General features: G+C 41.2%; 1 protein-coding gene across 8 annotated transcripts in view; it reads left to right on the top strand.

Moving 5' to 3' along the window:
• GBF1 (golgi brefeldin A resistant guanine nucleotide exchange factor 1) overlaps nt 1-24655 on the top strand; it is a 122772-nt gene that overhangs the window by 1870 nt on the left and 96247 nt on the right. For 7 of the 8 annotated variants that reach the window (XM_082425044.1, XM_082425041.1, XM_082425046.1 and 4 more), the window contains exons 2-3: nt 12654-12762; nt 14341-14407. In XM_082425044.1, coding sequence (XP_082281170.1) covers nt 12667-12762; nt 14341-14407 — 163 coding nt within the window. In that variant the 5' untranslated portion in view covers nt 12654-12666. The remainder of the gene's footprint in view (nt 1-12653; nt 12763-14340; nt 14408-24655) is intronic. The other variant, XM_082425045.1, reaches the window with a different exon arrangement.

Below are 24655 nucleotides of genomic sequence, written 5' to 3'. Positions count from 1 at the left end.
AAGCCCCCCCTAAGATTAGTTTTAGTATGTGATTCTGACTTGTGGCCTGATTCTAGCCCTGGCAGTCAGGACTTTTGCATGGTGAGGTAGTAATAAGGAGGATCAAAACCTCATTGTGTTAGAAGGGAAAACTATCTAGGTTCTAGAGTGATAAACTCTGCTCTCCTGAAATTGTGTGTGTGTGTGTGTGTGTGTGTGTGTGTGTGTGTGTGTGTGTGTGTGTGTGTGCGCGCACGCACACGTTGGTAGGGGAGATAGCATTGTTTATTTTTTTAATTAGGGTATAGTTGCTGTACAATGTTGTGTTAGTTTCTGCTGTACAAGGAAGTGAATCAGCTGTATGTATACATTATGTATACATATATCCCCTCCCTCTTGGGCCTCCCTCCCACTCCCCCCATCCCACCCATCTAGGTCAAGACAGAGCACCCAGCTGAGCTCCCTGTGCTGTACAGCAGGTTCCCACTAGCTATCTCTTTTACACATGGTAGTGCATATATGTCAATCCCAATCTCCCAGTTCACCCCACCCCCCTTCCCCCACCCCGTGTCCACACATTCGTTCTCTACATCTGTGTCTCTATTCCTGCCTTGCAAATAGGTTCATCTGTACCATTTTTCTAGATTCCACATATATGTATTAATATACGATATTTGTTTTTCTCTTTCTGACTTACTTCACACTGTATGATAGTCTCTAGGTCCATCCACGTCTCTGCAAATGACCCAATTTCGTTCCTTTTTATGGCTGAGTAATATTCCATTGTATATACATACCACATCTTCCTTATCTATTCATATGTTTATGGACATTTAGGTTGCTGTATTGATACTTATGGATTTAAAATAAGTGGGATGGCACTTCCCTGGTGGTGCAGTGGTTGAGAATCTGCCTGCCAGTGCAGGGGACACAGGTTTGATCCCTAATCCAGGAAGATCCCACATGCTGTGGAGCGGCTAAGCCCGTGGGCCACAATTGCTGAGCCTGCGCTGTAGAGCACGCAAGCCACAGTTGCTGAGCCCACGCGCTGCAACTACTGAAGCCTGCACAGTCTAGGGCCTGCGTGCCGCAACTACTCAGCCTGAGTGCTGCAACTAATGAAGCCCGCGTGCCTAGAGCCTGTGCTCCGTAACAAGAGAGGCCACACAACGAGAGGCCTGCGCACTGCAACGAAGAGTAGCCTCTGCTCGCCGCAACTAGAGAGAGCCTATGTGCAGCATCGAAGACCCAACACAGCCATAAATAAATAAGTAAGTAAGTAAGTAAATAAATAAAATAAGTGAGGTGGAAATGGTATAGGAAACTGTTTGCATTTTAACTTGCTGATCTATATTGTAGAATTTCCAAAAAAGTGATTTAAAATGGCTAATGAAATGACATAGTCACCTCAGGAAGTATCCAGGTTTGATGGGTCTGCCTTTCTCATCTGGGTTGGTATGCCCTGTTGAGCCCTGTTGAGTTGATAATGCTTTGCATAATAGGCAGTCTAGTCTTTGGGTAGATAGTGCGACCAGTTCAGCATCTTTTCAGTTGGGCCTGGAGGTTAAGTCAGGCAACAAGATTTTACCTTTTCTTACTTTAAAAAGTCATTTTCTGGATAGGAATAGTTCTTTACTCCCAGCCCCCATCCCAGATCAGAAAATTTGTTTTTCCTTCAAGACTTGTATTTGAGCTTCTTTTTTTTTTTTTTTTTTCCAGCTTCTTTTTAAAGGTGGCAGTAGACAGTATGTTCTAACCTTGACATTGATGCTCATTGGCACAGTCGGAACTCAGGTTGTAGGCACATCTCCTCATGAGTAGCTGGGCACCAATCCCAGTTGAACTCGAAGTTCTCAGAGTTACACTACTAGTTCACTTCCCCGTGTTCCAGAAGGCAGAATGACTGCTACTTTTAGATAATAACTTCATTGATAGGGTACTTAGACTGGCTAGTGTGAGCAGCTGGAGAGGAAAAAGGCACAGCTCCTGCTTTCGAGGAGACCCATTGTATTTATACAGTACTCACTGGAAGGATCAGCCTAGTCTTTTTACACCACTTCTATTGATTGATCACAGTCTGTCCCAGTGGTTCAAGGTGACTAATTAGAGTGATTCTGCTGTTGGGGTAATTGTGGAGTTGAGTTGAAGGGAGAAAGGGAGCTTCATTTTATCTCTGGCTGGAAGAGCTTTGTAAATGTAATTGGCAGGTGTTTAGCTTTTATTGTTCCTCTTTTTCTGTATTTCAGTATGTTCCACAGCAGTTGTTTAATTAAATGAAAATGTAATAGGGCACTGTGGTGATTTGGAGCCCCAATTGCAGTGGATATGATCATGGAAGTAATGATTTGTTGCCATCATGTAAATAAAGCAGGGATTACAAGCTCAAATGCCTGAGTATCAGGCAGGTAATGTAAATGAAGGAAGTGAGCCAGGAGGGAATGTATTAGTAGTGACTGTAGTGTACTGGAATGTGGGCACAGTATGACCATTCTTCCTGTTATTCAAGAGAAACTGGGAATTCAGATCATTGTGTTTTAAACTGTTGGCAACTAGTTAAATTATTTAAAAACCTTTTACAGGAGGAAAAATGTATGTCTGTGGACTAGATTCTGCCTGATGACAGTGGAGGATGACCCTGATATACAAAATGGGCAGGCCTTATGAGACTTAATCACTGCAATTCTCTACGTATAATCATACAGACTCACTTTTTTTTCTTTTTATTTATTTATTTATTTATTTTTGGCTGCGTTGGGTCTTTGTTGCTGCATGCAGGCTTTCTCTAGTTGCGGCGAGCGGGGGGCTACTCTTCGTTGCAGCGTGCGGGCTTCTCATTGCGGTGGCTTCTCGTTGTGGAGCAGGGGCTCTAGGCGCACGGGCTTCAGTAGTTGTGGCATGCAGACTCAGTAGTTGTGGCTTGCGGACTCTAGAGCGCAGGCTCAGTAGTTGTGGTGCACGGGCTTAGTTGCTCCATGGCATGTGGGATCTTCCTGGACCAGGGCTAGAACTTGTGTCCCCTGCAATGGCAGGTGGATTCTTAACCACTGCACCACCAGGGAAGCCTGCAGGCGGATTCTTAACCACTGCGCCACCAGGGAAGTCCTCCAGACTCACTTTTTTTTTTAAAGAACGATATAGGGGGGCTTCCCTGGTGGCTCAGTGGTTGAGAATCTGTCTGCTAATGCAGGGGACACGGGTTCGAGCCCTGGTCTGGGAAGATCCCACATGCTGCAGAGCAACTAGGCCCGTGAGCCACAACTACTGAGCCTGTGCGTCTGGAGCCTGTGCTCCGCAACAAGAGAGGCCGTGATAGTGAGAGGCCCGCACATCGCGATGAAGAGTGGCCCCCGCTTGCCACAACTAGAGAAAGCCCTCGCACAGAAACGAAGACCCAACACAGCCAAAAATAAATAAATAAATAAATAAATTAAAAAAAAAAAAAGAACGATATAGGGGGTTCTTTTTTTAAAAATATATTTATTTATTTATTTGGCTGTGTTGGGTCTTAGTTGCAGCACGCAGGATCTTTCGTTGTGGCATGCGGGCTCTTTGTTGTGTGCAGGCTTCTCTCTAGTTTTGGCGTGTAGGCTGCAGAGTGTGCAGGCTCAGTAGTTGCAGTGCACGGACTCTCTAATTGTGGCTCACGGGCTCTCCAGTTGTGGCACGCAGGCTCTAGAGCACACGGGTTTAGTTGCCCCGCGGCATGTGGGATCTTAGTTTCCCGACCAGGAATCGAACCCATGTTCCCTGCATTGGAAGGCGGATTCTTAACCACTGGGCCATGAGGGAAGTCCCCAGGCTCACTTATTTTTTTTAAATAGATTTATTTATTTATTTATTTATGGCTGCGTTGGGTCTTCGTTGCTCCCTGTGGGCTTTCTCTAGTTGCAGTGAGCGGGGGCTGCTCTTCTTTGCAGTGCGTGGGCTTCTCATTGCGGTGGCCTCTTGTTGCGGAGCGTGGGCTCTAGGCGTGCGGGCTTCAATAGTTGCAGTGCGTGGGCTCAGTAGTTGTGGCTCGTGGGCTCTAGAGCATAGGCTAAGTAGTTGTGGCACGCGGGCTTAGTTGCTCCGCGGCATGTGGGATCTTCCGGACCAGGGCTCGAACCCGTGTCCCCTGCATTGGCAGGTGGATTCTTAACCACTGCGCCACCAGGGAAGCCCACCAGGCTCACTTTTTAATCTTTGTCCTACTCTGCCAACTTTCACCATTAGTTGTCATGTTGGGTGCCCTGAGTGGTTAAAAGATGAGTGGGGGAAAGAAATCTTGTTTCATTTTTCATCTCCAAGCTGGCAGAACGGGCATCTTTGGACAACTTTGAGCTTATCTCAGTAGCTCACCTTGCATATAATTCTTGGGATAACCTCAGAATCTCCATAGAGGGAGGAGGGGGAATGGCAGAGCTGAGGTACACTGGTCACCTGATTATCCGGTTGGGAGGATTTTCCATTCGTATCCTGTCAGGGCACCAGCTTTTTTCTTGGTTTGATTTTCTCTTACCTCCACCCTTTGAGTAAATTTCTTGAGTCCAGCAAGTTGTTTACTAGTTCAGTAATTTTGGGTCACTCTCAACAAAACACAGAACTATGGCGCGTTCCTTGGCTAGCTCTGGAAACCTTAAAAACTCTGCGTCTTTGGTGCTTCTCTGGGATGTTTGAGAGATCGAGTGAAAATAAACCTCAGAAGGGCCAGTTGATGGTTGTTCAGCTCCCTTGTACCTTCTGCCCTCTCAGAAAGCCCATCAGGGTTTTCGTGGTTTACATAGCTCTGTATTAGACATCAAAGCGCCATGAAAAAGAAGAAAAACCTGAGTGTTTGCCTTTGGAGAATCTAATTTCTAATTGAATAAGAACAACTTTTAAGCAATGAAGAAAAAAAAGTAACCTAATGGTCTACTAATAATCTATTTAGAACCAAAGAAAATAAGACACATATATACATATGTGAAGAATGGACAATTACATAAAGAATTGTACATTTCACAGAAGAAATGTGAACATGCAAATAGCATATGAGGAGACTTCAGGAAGATACATGTGAAAATAGAAGCATTATGATTTGACTGGTGGATAAATGTGGGTTCTTTTTGTCCATAGAGTGGCTAATATGGAAGATTTGTAACTTCTAGTACAGAAACAAACATGGGATACAGAAAGAAGGTTTGCCTGCCTGGCTTAGAGTCCTTGTCTTCTTTGAAGTAATTGTTCTCACAAGAGGTGGATGTGAGCTGCACCAATACTGAAGAGTCAATCTTAATATTCTTTCAGTTATTCATTTGTTCATTCAATATTTATCATTTTTCTTACTATATGTTAGGCATTGGGGATAAAAAGGTGATAAATTATGGTCTCTTTCTGAGATGCTCATAGACTCATGGGAGAGACAGACTAAATAAATAATTATAAATGAGTATAAGATATGTTTAAATAGAGGTATGTACTGTGCCATAGGGTGACAAAAAAGGAGTACTAATACTCTCCGGGAGAGTGGGTTAGCTAGGGAAGATTTAACAGAGCAGGCATTATCATAATAACAGCCAACCTTTTTTTGGGTTTTAATATTCCTAATAGCATGCCAGGCCTTACAACAAATGGGTGAGGAGGTACTATCTCCATTATGCAATGCAGAACTGTAAACTGGGAATCAGAGAGGCTAAGAAACTTGGCTAAGATCATATAGGTAATAACAGTCAGGAATACCACTGTGGTATTCTGATTCTCTCATTTACTTTTGGATGGAATGAGTAAGGGTTAGGGTTTATACAGCATACAAGGGACATCAGTGTCCCCAACCCAGCTTAAAAACAGAACATTACCAAAACTGGGGCAGCGGGTATGCCCTTCCCTATTAGTCACGTCTCCCCTCCCCTTAGCCAATTGTTGTAAATTTTTTGTGCATTTCCCTGGGGTATAATCTTAGCAGTGGAATTGCTGAGGTATAGAATATGAAGTTCTTCAACTTTGCAAGATAATGCCAAATTGTTATCCAAATGAGTTGTATCAATTTACAGACTCAACAGCCACTTGGTCTGTATTTTTACCAACTTCTGGTATTGTCAAATTAAAATTTTGTGCTATTTTGGAGGTGTAAAATGGTTTCTCATTATCTTATTTTGTAATTTTATTGACTATTAAGCTAATAATGTTTTCATATATATATTTACTGTTTGTATTTTCCTTATTCTGTGAAATGCCTGTTCATGTCTGTTGCCAGTTTTGGGGAGGATTTATATGTCTATCCTTATAGTTTTGTAGCAGTTATATTATGGATATTGCTCTTTTTTAAAAAATTTTTATTGGATTATAGTTGCTTTACAATATTGTGTTAGTTTCTACTGTGCAGCAAAGTGAATTAACTATACGTATACATATATCCCCTCTTTTTTGGATTTCCTTCCCATTTAGGTCACCACAGAGCATTGAGTAGAGTTCTCTGTGCTATACAGTAGGTTCTCAGAAGTTATCTATTTGATACATAGTATCAACAGTGTATATATGTCAATCCCAATCTCCCAGCTCATCCCCCCACCCCCCCCCCCCCAGCCCCTTTCCCCCTTGGTATCCATACGTTTTTTCCTCTATGTCTGTGTCTCTATTTCTGCTTTGTAAATAAGATCGTCTATACCATTTTTTTTCAGATTCCACATATATGTGTTAATATACGATACTTGTTTTTCTCTTTCTGACTTCACTCTGTATGACAGTCTCTAGGTCCATCCATGTCTCTACAAATGACCCAATTTCGTTCCTTTTTATGGCTGAGTAATATTCCGTTGTGTATATGTACCACATTTTCTTTATCCATTCTTCTTTGCTTCTTTATTATATATGTTACATATATTTTCTCCCAGTTTGTGATTTATCTTTTCCTCTTTTTTATGGTGTCTTTTGAATAAATGTCTTTAATTTTAACATGGTTTAATTTACCAGTTTTTTTTATGGGTTCTGCTTTTTGTTTCCTATTTAGGTACATCTCCCCTATGCTGAGATTATAAAAATATTCTCATATATTTTTTTGGCCACGCCATGTGGCTTGCAGGATCTCAGTTCCCCAACCAGGGATTAAACCCGAGCCACGGCAGTGAAAGTGCTAAATCCTAACCACTAGACCACCAGGGAACTCCCTCTTATATTCTAAAAGTTTTCAGGTTTTGCTTTTTTACATTTAAGTCTTTAACTCATTCTAAAGAGAATTTTTGGTATTCCATGAAGGATCCAATTTATTGTTTGTTTCGCCTGCTTTTGTTTAGATCTAGAGGGAGTTGCCAGTTGCGGGATGCCGCAAAGCACCATTGTAATCCTATAGGCCCAGCTTTAAACAGATTGTGCTTTCAAAGAATATATGTTGCTCACAGTCTCTGAGCAGATAAGCCACTAGCTTATTTGGCTGGGGGATATTCGTTGGTGTGTATTTGGTCATTCCTTCTCATATTATTTCTGATAAAAGGTAAACCTTAAGTTCTTTTCTACCATATTCGTGAGGTCTCTGCCGGCCTTTGTGACCTTATGACAAGGGGTTCTAGGCCATTGGCTACCAGACAGCAAGTGGTTCATTGGAGCTTCCCATTTGAACATCAAGGACAAATTCCCTTGGGAGATTCTTGGGTGAGGAGACATGCTCAGAGGCTTGGAGGGAGATTAGGCAACTCTGCATAGTCCTTGAAAATAATTCCTCTTTATTCCCGAGATGTTTCTTTTTTACTAAGAAACTTAAGACAATGATTTTTTGCTTAGATCTTTGCTATCTTAGAAAATTGTTAGCTTTTGATGCCTAATGAATTTTGATTGAGTGTTAGGTTGATTATTTCAGTTGGTATCCCAGTTCAAAATTTATTTCCTCCAGAAAGCCTTCCAAATAGCATGTAGATCCTATTCGATCTCAGTTAAGTCCTGTTGACACTTTTGTTTGCTATTTGTAGTGTGGTGGTGTTGTTATTTACTTGTTGCTTGTTGTTCTCAGTATAGGTGTTTTCTCTCATTCTCTTAGTTCTTTAAAAGAGAAATTAAACAGACTTCCCTGGTGGTCCAGTGGTTAAGACTCTGCACTTCCACTGCAGGGTGCGCGGGTTCGATTCCTGGTTGGGAAACTAAGATCCCACATGCCGTGCAGCGTGGCCAAAAAAAAGAAAAAGAGAAATTAAATATTCTTATTTTATAGTGGCCCCCTCCAGGCCCCCCAAAATATTTTTTACAATGATAGGTAGTCTGTATATATACTATATATATTGAAAGCCGTCCATGATATGCTTCCCCTGCAACTTGCTTTTCTAGCTTTACATGCTATTATTCTCCTAGGAATAATGTTCCAACAAGTCTGGAATAATCATGACCCCCTAAATACATAGTGCATTTTCCTACCAATAAACTTTTACTCTTACCATTCTCTCCTTTTGTTTGTTTGTTTGTTTTTTTAAATTAATTTATTAATTTATTTATTTTTGGCTGTGTTGGGTCTTCATTTCTGTGCGAGGGCCTTCTCTAGTCGCAGCGAGTGGGGGCCACTCTTCATTGCGGTGCGTGGGCCTCTCACTGTCGCGGCCTCTTGTTGCGGAGCACAGGCTCCAGATGCGCAGGCTCAGTAGTTGTGGCTCACGGGCCCAGTTGCTCTGCGGCATGTGAGATCTTCCCAGACCAGGGCTCGAACCTGTGTTCCCTGCATTGGCAGGCAGATTCTCAACCACTGCTCCACCAGGGAAGCCCTCTCCTTGTGTTTTTGACTGTTTGAACCCTGTCTTTCACTTGCCTTTCCAGGGCCCTCTGCCAGAAATAATTTTCTTTGCTTCACTACTGTGACACTGTGTATCACTTATGTATTAGAGATATGTATGGGTTTGTGTGTAGATGTATGTGTTTAATCTACTAGATTATAAATTTCTTGTGGGTGGGTAGGGACAATTCTGTATGACTCTGTCTAGCATTTTGCTTAGCATGTGCTAAGTAATATCTGGTTGACTGAAATAAATGTTTGTTAGTTAACTTTGATTGCTGCTCTTAATCATTTATACATGGAATAATACAACTAATTTTCTGTAGCGCCTACTCATTAAAAAAAATCCGTTAATTAAAATTTAAAAATATGTAATATATGTATGTGACACAAAATTCAAAAAGTACAAAAGAATAGGCAGAGAAAAGTAAGTCTTCCTCTCACCACTGTTCCCCAGTTCCTTTCTCTGGAGGCAACCTCTGTTAGGAGTTTCTTTTTTTTTTTTTTTTTTTTAAATTAATTAATTAATTAAATAATTTTTGGCTGTGTTGGGTCTTCGTTGCTGCACGGGCTTTCTCTAGTTGCAGCGAGTGGGGGCTACTCTTCGTTGTGGTGTGCGGGCTTCTCATTGCAGTGGCTTCTCTTGCTGCGGAACACAGGCTCTAGGCGTGCGGGTTTCAGTAGTTGTGGCACGTGGCTCAGTAGTTGCGGTGCACAGGCTTAGTTGCTCCGTGGCATGTGGGATCTTCCCAGACCAGGGCTCGAACCCGCCCTGCAATGTGTCCCCTGCAATGGTAGGCGGACTCCCAACCTCTGCGCCACTAGGGAAGTCCCTTAACATCTTTATCGGAGTATAATTGCTTTACAATGGTGTGTTAGTTTCTGCTTTATAACAAAGTGAATCAGCTATACATATACATATATCCCCATATTTCCTCCCTCTTGCGTCTCCCTCCCACCCTCCCTATCCCACCCCTCTAGGTGGTTACAAAGCACCGAACTGATCTCCCTGTGCTATGTGGCTGCTTCCCACTAGCTACCTATTTTACATTTGGTAGTATATATAAGTCCGTGCCACTCTCTCACTTTGTCCCAGCTTACCCTTCTCCCTCCCCGTGTTGTTAGGAGTTTCTTAAAAAAACCTTCCAGGAACTTCCCTGGTGGTGCAGTGATTAAGAATCTGCCTTCCAATGCAGGGGACATGGGTTTGATCCCCGGTTGGGGAACTAGGATCCCACACGCCACCGGGCAGCTAAGCCTGCGTGCCTTAACTACTGAGCCTGCGCGCCTCAACTAGAGAGCCTGCGTGCCGCAAACTACAGAGCCCACGTGCTCTAGAGCCTGCGTGCCACAACTAGAGAGAAGCCTGCACGCCATAACAAAAGATCATGCATGCTGCAATGAAGATCCTGTGTGCTGCAGCTAAGACCTGACGCAGCCAAAATAAATATATAAAAATAAATAAATAAAATAAAATGTAACACGTATTTAAAAAAAAAAATCCAGAGATCTAGAGCATATTCATCTTGCCTAAATAATTTAAGGAAGGAGAGATGCTAGAGATTTTATCTTTTCTGATACTTTATTTTTGAATTTGTTTATCTTTCTTCTACTTCTTGGTTCTCCTCCTCTTCATCGTGGTATGTTCTCATCATTGAATCTTATCTATTCATTGAAGAGAACATTGTTGTGTGTCTAGAGCATTTAGTCTTCTGAGAGTAACCTAGTTGTTTCTTTAAATTGTCTTTAAAATAAGTGTTGTCTTTTGTTGGGTTCCCTTGTGGATTGGGAGAGGTGTTATGGGCCTGGACAAAATTTGTACTGGTTCTTTTTTCCTTTATCATAGTGGTTTTCATTCTTCTCACTTTCTTGTGTAAAAAGTATGCAAATAGAGCTACTTGCAGGGTGCTTTTTTTCCCTCCATATCTCTGGCTCAGTTTTCTTTTAGATCCTGCCGAACTCTATAAATGCCTCAAGGGCAGAGATTGTATCTCATTTCTTTCATAATTATTAATTTTTAATTATATTGATGGTACAGTAATATGTTCTCCTTGTAAAAAATTAAAACATGGATAAGGCTAAGTATCCTCTGATTACACCCTGATTTCATAGTACCTTCTCTAGAGATAACTATGGTTGTTGAGTTTGGGGTACATCTGCCCAGACCTTTTATTCTGTGTTTATGTATCTCTCTATATGCCTGTACAAAATACATTAAGTATACTTAACAGCATAGATGACTCACAAACATAATGTTTCAAGGGAAAAGGGCAAATTGCAGAAGAATACATACAAAATGATATTAATTATACAAAATATAAAAATATGCAGAATGATACATATTGTCTAGAGATACATATCAATGAAGTAAAAGTGTAAAGCAACATAAAAGTTTAGTAAACATCAGATTAAGAGTCGTGGGACCAGGGCTTCTCTGGTGGCGCAGTGGTTAAGAATCCGCCTGCCAATGCAGGGGACACAGGTTCAAGCCCTGGTCCAGGAAGATCCCACATGCTGCAGAGCAACTAAGCCCGTGCGCCACAACTATTGAGCCTGTGCTCTAGAGCCTGCAAGCCACAACTACTGAGCCCGAGTGCCACAACTACTGAAGCCCTTGTGCCTAGAGTCCGTGCTCTGCAACAAGAGAAGCCACCCAATGAGAAGCCCGCACACCACAACGAAGAGTAGCCCCCACTCACCGCAACTAGAGAAAAGCCCGTGTGCAGTGACAAAGACCCAACGCAGCCAAAAATAATAAATAAATAAATAAGTAAGTAATTTATGAAAAAAAAGAATAGTGGGCCCTATAGATGAAAGAGAGAAGGATGTAATTAGGGAGGACACACAGAGACTTCAGTTGTACTGTTCTTAATCTGGATACTGGTTGTTATATTCTCTTTATATCTTACTGTATGTTAAATACTGTATATTTTTGAAAACAAAAATCTAGTATTTTATGTAAGGTGGGTTGGTTGGTTGGTTTTTACATAGTTGGCAACATACAGTCATGCATTACAATTTTTTTTTTCATTCCACAGTATGCCTAAAGCTCTTTCCATGTCTTATTTGCTTTGTATCCTTAGCACTCTGAAAGATGCCTTATGCATAGTAGGTGCTTATTAAGTAAATATTTTTGGAATTCCTTTCCTTACTCTGTTAGCCTTACTGTTTTAATTTTCCTTGAGCCTGATCTAAATGTTTGTCTAACTGTACGTCTCCCCTACCCTGCTTTCTATTCCTTTCGTTTTTTAAAATTTTGTCTTTTCTGAGGAGGATTTCTAAACAATGGGAAGTGATTAGGTTGATTTTACATGCTCCTAGGGTTTTCTCTATGCCTAGAAGAGTCTACCTTTCAGTCTACTTATTAGCGATTTCCTGCTATAAGCAAGTGAACTTGACTTTTCAGAACTTTTCAAAGGTTGCATCACTGCCACTGTCCAATTTTCTGGAGCTGACTTGGCAGAATGGATGCAGTCTATAAATTGACATTGTAACTGTGGTTCCAAACCAGGGCTGTTTTTCTAACAGCCTTCATTCTTTTCTTTTAACTTAAACCTTCATTATTTATTGAGTTGATAAAAAAGGAAGAACAAAAGGAAGATCTGAAATACTTCTTTAACAAACTAGCAACACGGATGTATCTGCATATCTATATGATTCGTAGGAGAGATTTGGGGGACAATTGACTTTGAAGAATTTGACATGCTTGTTAGAGATTGTTGAGGTGCCTTTGAAAAGTTTCTGGTGTGATGCTTTTTGAGTTGTATCTTGAACTTGCGGAGACCTCTAGAAGAGCCAGGTAGTTGGATTCATAACATAAGAAGGGCTTCATCCCATCTTAGTATTACAGGTGGGAAATCTTGGTACTGAAAAGTTAAATCATAGTTCTAACCTTATCAGGTACTGATTTAAGCATGGGTATGGTCTTGGGTAACCAAATATTAACTAACTTTTCTCTTCACTGTTTCAGTAGGTTTGCCAGGATGGTGGATAAAAATATTTACATCATTCAAGGGGAAATTAGCATTGTGGTTGGGGCCATCAAACGAAATGCGCGATGGAGCACCCATACTCCACTGGTAAGTGGGCAGTGGGCAGAGAACCTGGTCACTGAGTTGCTATAGGGGATCTGGTGCGTGCTTAAAACAGTAATCAATTTCCTGGTAATGATGATAATAGTAGGAATTCAGCGTTTTTCAGAAGGGTTTCAAGGACCCTTTTGTTTTATTTCAACTAGAGTCAAATTTATAAGCTGCGTTTTTTTCTCTGGAAGCCAAAAGATGATACCATTTTTATTCTAGCTGTTTTCATAAACAACTTAAGCTAACACTTGGGATCTCTTTAATATGCCTAAAAATGTCAGAAAGATTCCTTATCGTCTAATTCCCAAGAACTATAATTAGCTATCAAATTCATTTCAGTTAGTTTAGTTATTGATACATGGAGTATGGCTTGGTAATGGTACTCCTTGGGAATTCAGCAAGTTTTCTTATATAGAGCAGACCGTATCTTGCCAATCAGATGAGTAAGATTACCTGTTGTAAAGCTGACTTTCTTTATTGCATTTGTATGTTCAAGGATATTTTTTGTACAGTCGTGTAAGACAGTTTTTGGTACAATTGTAAAATCAAGTTTAGACATTTCCAACTTGGTGAAAATGTATATGTGTGTTTAGAAATTTCTTATGTTCATTTATAAAAGTGGATTGTATTGGAAGTATGAGTGGAGTCAGGAATGTCTTAGAAATTCTGTGTTTAGAAATTTCTTATGTTCATTTATAAAAGTGGATTGTATTAGAAGTATGAGTGGAGTCAGGAATGTCTTAGAAATGAATATGTGAGATTATGATGACTATGAAGAAAGAGAAAAGATAGAATAATACATACATCTTACTCTGTATGTCTCAGTCTGTTTGGGTTGCTCTAACCAAATACCAAAGACTGGGTAGCTTATAAAGAACAGATTTTTTTTTTTTCTTTAAACAACAGATATTTATTTCTGGGGGCTGGAAGTTCAAGATCAGGATGTCAGCATGCTCAGGTGAGGGACTTCTTCTGGGTCTCAGACTTCTCATCGTATCCTCACATGGTAGAAGGGCAAGGGAGCACTCTTGGGCCTCTTGTATAAAGGGCATTAATTCCATTCATGAGGAATCTGCCCTCCTGACCTAATCACCCACCTTAGGATTTCAACATAGAAGTTCTTTTTTTTTTTTGTGGCTGCGCCACGTGGCATGTGGGATCTTAGTTCCCCAACCAGGGATCAAACCCGCGCCCCCTGAAGTGGAAGCACAGAGTCTTAACCACTGGGAAGTCGCCAGGGAAGTCCCAACTTAGCAGTTTCGAGGGGACACAAACATTCAGACCATAGCACATATAAAGGACCTAGCAATCTATGGTAGCTTGAGTGCTATGGTCATGGTGTAGATTAAGCTTAGTATTTCAGGATGTACTGTTTTAGGTAAGCCCAGAGTACTTCTATGAGATAAGAGATTAGGGAACTGGAAAAATGAAGTATAGCTAACTTTCTTCTCTTCAGAAGGAAAACTGAATTTTTTGGTTGGCTTCAGAGAAAGAGCCCTTGATCTGTCCTTTATTTCCTCTTTCCTCTTGGCCTGATAATGAATTTTTTTTTTTTTTTTAATTTATGTGTTACAGGATGAAGAACGGGATCCTCTGCTGCATAGTTTCAGTCATCTAAAGGAGGTTTTAAACAATGTAACAGGTAAGTGTGTTTGATTTATTGCAGAGGTGGACAGACTTTTTCTGTAAAAGACTATATAATAAATATTTTAGGCTTTGCAGGCTGTAGCAACTGTGCAACTACTCAATTCTGCCATTGTAGCTCAAATGCAGACTCAGATAATACTTAAATGAATGAATGATAAATAAAATTTTCTTTTAAAAAACAGGCTGCAAGCCAGGTTTGGCCCACGGGTGTAGTTTGCTCTGGTTTACTTTATTGCTGATCCTTCCTAGAGTTCCTAGTAGAGTGTCCCATTTTAGTGGGGAATCAGCGTTCATACAATTATAAACTTCCTTCATTGCTTGAGTTATAAATAAGTTATTTTTGGCTATTTTTTGGTTTTGTTTTGTTTTGCTTTAACTACTTTCTTTCTCTGACTTACGTATTCCATAAGATAGGAAGTTGGTGGCACAAGTGAAGTTTTTAATACTTGCAGCAAAACCCTTTTCTTACAGAAAATCATTGTTGGTTTTAGGGCCTTAGCTGTCTGTAATGCAGATCTTTTAGTCTTCTCTTGTTGCCAGAATCTTTTGTGTCACACACTCTGCCCCTGTTTTCCTAATCATGATTATGTTACATAATATTCATGTGTTTAGAATTTTCAAAGCCACTTTCACATTTATTACTGTATTGAACTTTTTTCACTTTTTTATTTATTTATTTTTTGGATGGGGAACTTCATTTTTTCTTCTAGTTTCATTGAGATGTAATTGACATACAGCACTGTGTAAGTTTAAGGTGTACATATGCTTTGACTTACATACATTATGAAATGATTACCGCAGTAAGTTTAGTGAACATCTATCATCTCATATAGATTCAAAATTAAAGAAATAGAAAAAAAATTTTTTTTTCCTTGTGATGTAAAACTCTTAGGATTTACTCTCTTAACTTTCGTATATAACATACAGCTGTGTTAATTATATTTATAATGTTGTACATTACATTCCTAGTACTTATTTATCTTATAACTGGAAGTTTGTACTTTTTGGCTGCTTTCATCCAATTCCTCCTTGCCCCACCCCCTGCCTCTGGTAATCACAAACCTGATCTCTTTTTCTGTGAGTTGTTTGTTTTTGAAATAGAATTGACCTACAATACTATATTAGTTCCTGTTCTACAACATTGTGATTTGATATTTCTGTACATTTCAAAATGATCACCATGGTAAGTCTAGTTACCTTATTGAACTTTTACACAACCCTGTTGGGGAGGCATGTTAGATATTGTCCCCTTTTTATGAATGAAGTTGAAGCCCAGAGATATTTTAAGTGATTTAGCTGAGGTCACACTGATCCTAAGAAGCGGAGTCAAAACTCCATCAGAGTTTCCATCAGAATTCAGGCCCCTGATGCCTGGTTTATTGCCCTGTTCTGCATTGCTTCTGTTCTTACAATTAGAGGAGAAGGTACACAGGAAGTGCCTTATATTATGTAGAAAAACATGTCAAGGGAGGAGGCAAGTCTCAACACTTCAGGTTTTTCAAGGGGGTATATATAGACCTAAAGGGAAAGCCTCCAAGGCGTGTTCCTCTGTTGACTATAAAGGGCTTTTGCAGTGTATAACCCTGGAATGGTTTTAGCTAGTAACATATCTAAGACCACAAATGAAATAGTTTTTAAGGCTTTTGCAAATTAAATAAATAATAAACGAACAAATAAATTTTTCCTTTCGTGAGAAATGTATCAATAGGAGAATATCTGGAGAAAAATTCCTTTTTACTTTCCTAAACATGGGCAGAAGTTATCTAAGGATTCCCTACATGTTTCTTTAAAGGAGCAAATTCTCCTCAGTTAAAAAGTGTTGGCAGTATTAGCCAAGAACGATCAAGTAGTATAGAGGTGGTTGTTGTTAGCTAGATAGCAGGGCTAATGCAACTAGGTGGCATGTTCCCATTTTATGTCCTGTACTGTAAGTGATTTGGCTGCTTTAGAAAGTTGGTGGCTTGCACAGATTTTTTTTTTTTAATCGAAGTATGGTTGATTTACAATGTTGTGTTAATTTCTGCTGTACAGCAAAGTGACTCAGTTATACATGTATACATTCTTTTTTATATTCTTTTCCATTATGGTTTATGCCAGGATACTGAATATAGTTCCCTGTACTATACAGTAGGACCTTGTTCATCCATTCTATATGTAATAGTTTGCATCTACTAACTCCAAACTCCCACTCCATCTCTCCCCTCCCCCCACACCCCGAAACCACAAGTCTGTTCTGTGAGTCTGTTTCTGCTTCTTAGGTAGGTTAATTTGTGTCGTATTAGACTCCACATACAAGTGATATCATATGGTATTTGTCTTTCTCTTTCTGACTTAACTTCACTTAGTATGATAATCTCTAGTTGCATCCATGCTGCTGCCAGATCTTTTCAACTTTTCCGATAAAGCGTACACATCCCAATTAAAAAGAAAACGTAGTGAGTAGATATTTACAACTCTTTTTGGTGGGTCAGAGTTCAGAGTATTGTCTTTCTAAGAGAGTTAAGGGGATTAAACAAGTTAATACATTTGGAAACTTTTGGCAAGCATTTTTTTTTTTTTTTTAAAGAGTGGGAATTTACATTTTTTTTTTTAAATTTTATTTATTTATTTATTTATTTATTTATTTATTTATTTATTTATGGCTGTGTTGGGTCTTCATTTCTGTGCGAGGGCTTTCTCCAGTTGCGGCAAGCGGGGGCCACTCTTCATCGCGGTGCGCGGGCCTCTCACTATCGCGGCCTCTCCTGTTGCGGAGCACAGGCTCCAGACGCGCAGGCTCAGTAATTGTGGCTCACAGGCCTAGTTGCTCCGCGGCATGTGGGATCTTCCCAGACCAGGGCTCGAACCTGTGTCCCCTGCATTGGCAAGCAGATTCTCAACCACTGCGCCACCAGGGAAGCCCATTGGCAAGCATTTTATAGACAGCTAGGAATTGTTGTTTTAAGTGGCTGGGGACACCCTAAAATGGCTGAGGTCAGACTGGAGTAGCCTTGTAGGCTTTTTGGGCATGCTGCAGACCTTGAGGAGCTGAGGTGGTGCTGCTATCCTGACAGAGCCACATTTCCTACTTGCCATCCAATCCATATCCCACACTTGTTTTCTCCATTCTGACATATCCCAAGACTTCAGTTCAGAGACTGTATCTGTGGTGAATAGTGCAGTCCAGGATTTGGAGTCTAGACCATCTAAGAGGTACCAAAGTTGAGTCTGCTGCCTAATTTTCTTACATCTTTGGGTTAGGAATCCAGATTATCTTCTGCTTGAAACTATTAAAACCAGAATACGCTGAGGAGCCAGTTCTGTCATTGGTACTAGGAACATAGCTGGGTGTTGCCAAGCTTTCCCTCAGAGGAAGGAAGAAGGTTGTAGTATTTTCCAGGGGCCAACAGCTGTGGCAGATGTTGAAATGGTGCCTGCCAAGGTTGCCCCATTGTTCTTGGGTTTTAGCATATTACCTGCCTGAGAAAATAACAGAGTGGACCCAAAATAGAGCATTTCATGGTATTCTGATTGGTTCTGACCCCCCACATAGTGCTGGCTTCCAGGAACAGGTTTATGGGTCAACTGCCCCTGTGGTCCTGGACTCTGCAATCCATGACCAATTTCTTGTTTCTTTTACCAAAACAAACAGATTTTTCTGATTGGCAGTGTCAGGAGGACTGCTTTCTTGGAAGCCTGTTAACGGTTGAAGGCTGGGAAAGGGTTTTGAACTTGGAGAGAGAGACTGAAGGGACTGCCTGTGCTATGTGACTGGGAATGTTGTACCACTTAGTTTGGAGGAAGTATGGCAGGAATTCTAAGACTCTATTCAGTTTAACTCATGAAAATGACTTGGACTTGGTCTCTTTTTACAAAGGCTTTCTATTTACACTTTTCTAGGTTATTTGCTGGCTGGGTTGGTTAAGAATATTACTAATGGAAATAGGTGGTTCATTGGACATTGTCAGTCAACCTAAATGATTTTGTCTCTTTTCTTGTAAGCAGTCAGAGAATCTTTTACGGACATAAGCGCTACCTACTCCTCCAGGAACATTATCTGAGCATTGTGAAGGAAATAAGTCCACTGTCTCTAGTAAGTTTAGCAAGTCCATATCAGTTATTTTCACAGATAAGTCTCTGGACTACATTTGCAGTCAGTATTTGCCTAAAATGCATGACAACTGGATGCTCTGTAACATCTAGAGTAATAGAATATTCTAATACCAAATCTAAAGAGAGGGTTGCACTTGGAAGGTATGGAGTGCCTAATAAGAGCAAGGTTTGCATATTGGTACTTTGGATAATGCCATAGCTCACCACCAGTGAGACTTGACTGTTGCCCCTCATTTGGTCTTTCGATTCTCTTAGGAATCCTTAGGAGGTTATTCTGAAGGAGTTAAAGCAGATGTGTGGTTGCCAGGAGCTGGGAGTGGGCATGGGGAGTAACTGCTAATGGTTATAGGGTTTCCTTTTGAGGTGATGAAAATGTTCTGGAATTAGATAATGATGATGGTTGTACAGCTTTGTGAATATACTAAAAACCATTGAAGTGTATACTTTAGAAGGGTGAATTTTATGGCATATGAATTATATCTTAATTTTTAAAAATAGCAAATGTACACTGGAAAAGTAATGGGATTTGCCAGTTCTTTCTCAAGGCTCAGAGCCATGAAGGGAAGCCTCTGACTATAGTTGCTGCTGTGCTTTGAACCCATTGCCCAGCAAAGGCAGCATAAGGCTCTGTTCAGCCTCCTAGCCCAGTTTGTCCTTTTATGTCTCTCTCATTAACTCAAGAAGCACATGGCTTTTATATTTAAATTTATTCAAGCTGTAATCTTTGACATTTGAGTTAGCTTTTAGTACAGTTTTGCATTTATAGTAATATATATTATGTATTTTCTCTATCCCCAAAGAATCCATTTTAATCTTTTCCGGATGCAAATTTCAGGCTCTCTTGTCCCATCTCCCCTCTCTTGCTCTCTTTCCCCTCCCCCAACGGAGTGTGTTTGATCAGGTGTGGCAGGAATATCCACTGTCAAGCTGCGCCCTTTATATTAGTCAATATTATCCTTCTCCCCCCTTCCCTGTCTGTCTGCCCCTTTGGGCTTTCCCAGTTGATTTATAATTTTGGAATTCTCATCGGAGTCTGTAATACAGTTTGTTCATTATTTAACCAAAACCTGTTTAATGAGCAGAGAGAGGCAATGTAAATGTTAGGCATGTTGCAGTGATGTACCTTTGTGCTTCTCAAAGCGGGTGGGTAGTTAACTCTGTGCTGCCTGCAGGGCTGGGTTGTCCTGGCCGTAGGGGCAGAAGGACCAGTGCCTCTCCCTTGCATCTGCCCAAGCCCTACCATGGGCTTAGATTCCAAAGACACATTTCCTTTTATCCTTTTAGAGATCTTGTTGGGGCTCTTGCTTATTGGAGTTATCTCCAATCTCACAGTTAGACTGGGTGGTAAGATCTGTGGCATGGGATAGGGGGATGAAAGGGAAAGTGAAATATTAGGATACTTGATACTGCTCTTGGTTTTAGGTCTGTGGAGAGTAGACAGTTTATTTTTATTTTTTTAGCCGCGCAGCACGGGATGTGAGATCTTAGTTCCCCAACCAGGGATCACACCCGTGCCCCCTGCCATGGAAGCACGGAGTCTTAAACGTTGGACCGCCAGGGAAGTCCCCCCAGAGTAGACAGTTTAGAAGAATACTTCTAGCCAGCATTGTCTCTGGTCTTTGATCTCTTTGTTCCCAGATTAGGCATGTCCTTGCAAGCCTTAGTACCCTTCATTCAGTATAACTTCATGGACAAGGCTCTAGTCAGTTGTGATTTGTGGTGTTTGGCTGTGATCATTTGCCTCCAGATTGAGGCTGCCTTTGTCCTTGGTCTTTAAACTTAGATCATTACAAAGAGATTCTTTTCCAGAAAATTTTTGATTTAAAGCACAGAGAGAAGAACAGTCTAAAAGTATCACAACCAGAATCTTCTCTTAAGGAATCACCTGTTAATGACTTTAAAGCCTTCAGGGCCAGGACTTGAGGAAGACCTCTTAGTGGTGTGTGTCAGGGGTGGTGGTGGTGGGGAGGGTAGTGAGTTTGCCTTTGGAGATATAACCCCTGGCTGGCCTTTTAAATTCTGAGGACCTATGGGGTTTGGGGGTATTTAGCATAAGACTAATATGGTCTTGAAGCTCAGTATAAGCACCTGTATTAACTGTGGAACTGTTGTAGCTGCTTGGACCTTTTCTTTCTGAGATTCACTAAGTTTTGGATTTCTTCTGGGTCTAGCTTGTTGAATTGCTTCTAACCAATATTTATTGAATATCTGCTATGTGCTAGACATTTTGCTTAGGCACTTAGGCACTGGATCTATAATGGTAAACAAACTTCCTGCCCTCGTAACCACTGGTTTTTAAGACTAGTGGCTCTAGCTGACCGTTCCAAGGCTAACCTTTGTAGCCTCTACTCTGTGCCATATGGTTCTCTATCAGGTATGGAATAGGTGAGAGTGAATGAGAAAAATCTATTGCCAAAAAAAAAAAAAAAAAATCTATTGCCATCTTTTCTTACTCCCACTCTTTTCCTTGCTAACACATAAGCCAAAGAAATGAGCAAAAATTTAGCTCATATATTTGCTTATTTGGCTTTCTCATGTAAAGCTGTTCTGGCCAGAGTTTATGTATTCCCAGAGACATTGGTGGGTTTGCGTATTGTAACTCTGAGGGATAAGATATTTGAGGGATAGGATATTTCTTTACTGTGCTTACCTGGACAGCAAGATATGGTGTGCTTGAGTTTAAGAGGGAGAAGCAGGTGCCTGGAGAGAGTGGATGTATCAGGAGTTTATTTAAATATAGTTTATCCTGGACAAACACACCTGTAGGGTACTGTCTGTCTCAAGCTTTGTGAATTCAGAATCTGAGCTAGGAGGTTTGAATCCATGTAACCTCCAGAGGTTTACAGAGAACATTTAAACAGAGTCTGAAAGCCAACCTGGGAGGAACTATGACTTAACACCTGTCTGGCTTAGGCCTCATAGAAATAGCCTTCTAAGTTGAAGCAAAACTCTTCCAGAATGCCTCATACCTCAAGTTAATCTGTTTCAGTTGGAACATGGGAAAGTGTAGTGAAGAGATTTTTGTAGTCACTGTCAGGAAAAAGATTGAGTAAGGGTAATATTTGAAAAAAAAAAATTTGCTGTTAGAGCTACCATCTCCCTAGCGTAAGCAGTATATCATTATTTTTTTTTTTTAATTTTTATTTATTTATTTATTTATTTATGGCTGTGTTGGGTCTTCGTTTCTGTGTGAGGGCTTTCTCCAGTTGTGGCAAGTGGGGGCCACTCTTCATCGCGGTGCGCGGGCCTCTCATCATCGCGGCCTCTCTTGTTGCGGAGCACAGGCTCCAGACGCACAGGCTCAGTAGCTGTGGTGCACGGGCTTAGTTGCTCCACGGCATGTGGGATCTTCCCAGACCAGGGCTTGAACCCGTGTCCCCTGCACTGGCAGACAGATTCTCAACCACTGCGCCACCAGGGAAGCCCAGTATATCATTATTAATCAGCATGAGAAGCCATGAGAAGAAGGTTGAATGAGTCACTAACTTTTTTTTTATTTTGGCCGTGCTGCGGCTTGTGGGATCTTAGTTCCCCAACCAGGGATCGAACCCGGGCCCCTGGCAGTGGAGTCCTAACCACTGGACCACCAGGAAATTCCCCGAGTCATTAGCTTTGACCCACTTGGAAATGAGCTGGTGAATTGTTCAAGGCCTAAGTGGAGGCTGGAAGAACCAAGTATGACAAACTTTGGCAGACAAATTTATGTAATGGGCTAAGTATTAGAAGAGGCAAGGTTGGGCCCACTTATATAAGTATCTCTTTCCTGTGCCTTTTTTTTTTTTTTTTTTTGGCCACGCCATGCAGCACGCGGGATCTTAGTTCCCTGACCAGGGATCGAACTGTGCCCCCTGCAGTGTAAGTGTGGAGTCTTAACCACTGGACTGCCAGGGAAGTCCCTCCTGTGCCCTTTTTGTCTTTCTTGTTGTATAATAAAATACATGACTATATTAGTTTGGAGATTGTTGAGTAGCACATTAGGGTGTGACTTGAATTTGAGTCAGGCTGACTTTGGCAATTTGGAATCTTGGTAGCTTGAGTAGCCTCAGTCTTGCGGGCATTTGAGCACAGTTAGGGAAAAGAAAGGTACTGTGATTCTTTTTCCCCTAGGGAATATTCATATCAATAAGATGGCTTCCAGAGGCCTATATTTTGACGACTTAACTTTGTCATTTCTTTTTACTGGGCTTTCCCCAAATGATCTGAACCGTCTTCATTTGACACTTCTAAACCAAGAAGTTCTTCTAAACATTTATTTGTCCTCAGGATTATAAAATGAAGACTTTCCTGAGAAGAAGCAGTTCTGTGTAGTCTGGCTTCTTATTGGTCCAGCTCTCCCTTTTTCTCTCCCTAGTGCTCAAACACGCTTAGCCATTAGAACTAGTCTCCTGGCACATTTTCCACTACTTGTATCTGAAAGGAAGTTGTGAAAAAAAGGGCTTGTTTTGGCTGTGCTGCGCAGCTTGTGGGATCTTAGTTCCCTGATCAGGGATTGAACCTGCACCCTTGGCAGTGAAAGCGCGGAGTCCTAACCAGTGGACCGCCAGGGAAGTCCCAAAAAGGGCACTCTTAATAGCTCGGCTCTCAAAATCAGAAGCAAAGAACCTAATTTCTAGTAGAGTTTGGGGGACAGGGTAACAGTGAGGTGTGTGGTGGGTGTTGGTGTTACCGGTATTGCTCTCATTGACATTGTCCTCTTTAGCACAGCCACCTCTCGAGGCCTGAAATTTCTCTCTGGGTATGTGCTCAACTTGCCATGACAGCAGTCAGATGAGTTAAAAGAGGGAAAGCCAGCTGCTGCTTTGTTTTTAACAAGGAGGCAGGCAGCGTCCCTTTCTTCTTTTCCACCCACTCAAACTCAGGGCAAGTGCCAAGACGGTTTCAGAAGAAGCCAGGTGTTTGAAATTCAGTGTGCAGTTTTGATTAGGAGAGATAGTATAGAGTTATTTGTCTCAGCTTTACCTTCTCTAACCACCTCTCTATGCTCATAGATGCTCAGTTGGTCACCCCAGTTTCTAAAATGATATTGGATATGTTTATGGAAAGGGTGAGTGCATTTGTCTTTGTTTCTTTACTTTGGTCTTTGGAAGTCTGAAGGACTTAGATGGACAAGCACTCCTGGCTGCCTGTTGGCTGGCTTCTCAGTGCATGCCTCTTCTGTAACACCAGCCTTCTGTTACCACTGTTACCACTGTAGTTTGAGATGTGAAGGGCTGCCACATGTGCACATATCACAACTGACCTTTCCTTGTTCCACGCTTGTTGAGCAATTACTTGCCCATTTGTAGAACTCACATTATTGCTTTGGGTTTCTGGCCCAATGTGAAGTGGGGCCGTCCAGGAAGTGGACTGATAGACTGTACATCAGAGGGCAATAAATTGGCATTTGATTTGGTGGAAAGGCAGGGCCAGATGTAGTGTGGGAGCAAGGGTTTTTCTGCAGTCAGCCATGTAGCTTGCTTCCAGGTGTCCTGGAAAGCAGCTTGGGAACTGGAGGCTAAGGGTAGTTGGGGACATTAATTGGTGAGGAAGAGGATCAAAAGGACTTTAATGTTATCTGTGATGGACCCTGATTTGGGAAAAATCATCTAAAAGTAGAGGGACAAAATGAAATTTTCCTGACACTAGTAGGAATTTTTCAACTGATTATTCTTCCTTTTCAAGTAAAGCGAGTTATTAATTGGCAGAAAAATATAAAACTTGGGAGACTCTTGACAAAGGGTTGTAGAATAAGAAAGCCTCATTCCATGTGAACTTTTTCATGAAGGTTCATTCTTTTTGGGCCACAGGTTTAAGAAAACTGCCTCCATACTGGTAATAAAGTGAGAGCTAAGATAATACTATTTTTAAAATATTTATTTATTTATTTAGGCTGCTCCTGGTCTTAGTTGCAGCATGCAGACTCTTAGTTGTGGCATGAGGACTTCTTAGTTGCGACATGCGAACTCTTAGTTGTGGCATGCATTCAGGATCTAGTTCCCCAACCAGGGATCGAACGCCGGCCCCCTGCACTGGGAGCACGGCGTCTTACCCCCTGGACCACCAGGGAAGTCCCAGAGAGCTAAGATAATATGATGACTACCCTACTGTGGGCTAGAGTGGTATCTTCAGACTACAGGTTGCATTCTATTAATGAATTGTGATATCATTTTAA

Source organism: Balaenoptera physalus (assembly GCF_965194825.1).
Source record: "Balaenoptera physalus genome assembly, chromosome: 14".
Taxonomy (NCBI): domain Eukaryota; kingdom Metazoa; phylum Chordata; class Mammalia; order Artiodactyla; family Balaenopteridae; genus Balaenoptera; species Balaenoptera physalus.
The sequence above is the reverse complement of the archived record's forward strand: the minus strand, read 5'-3'. Positions and strand labels throughout refer to the sequence as shown.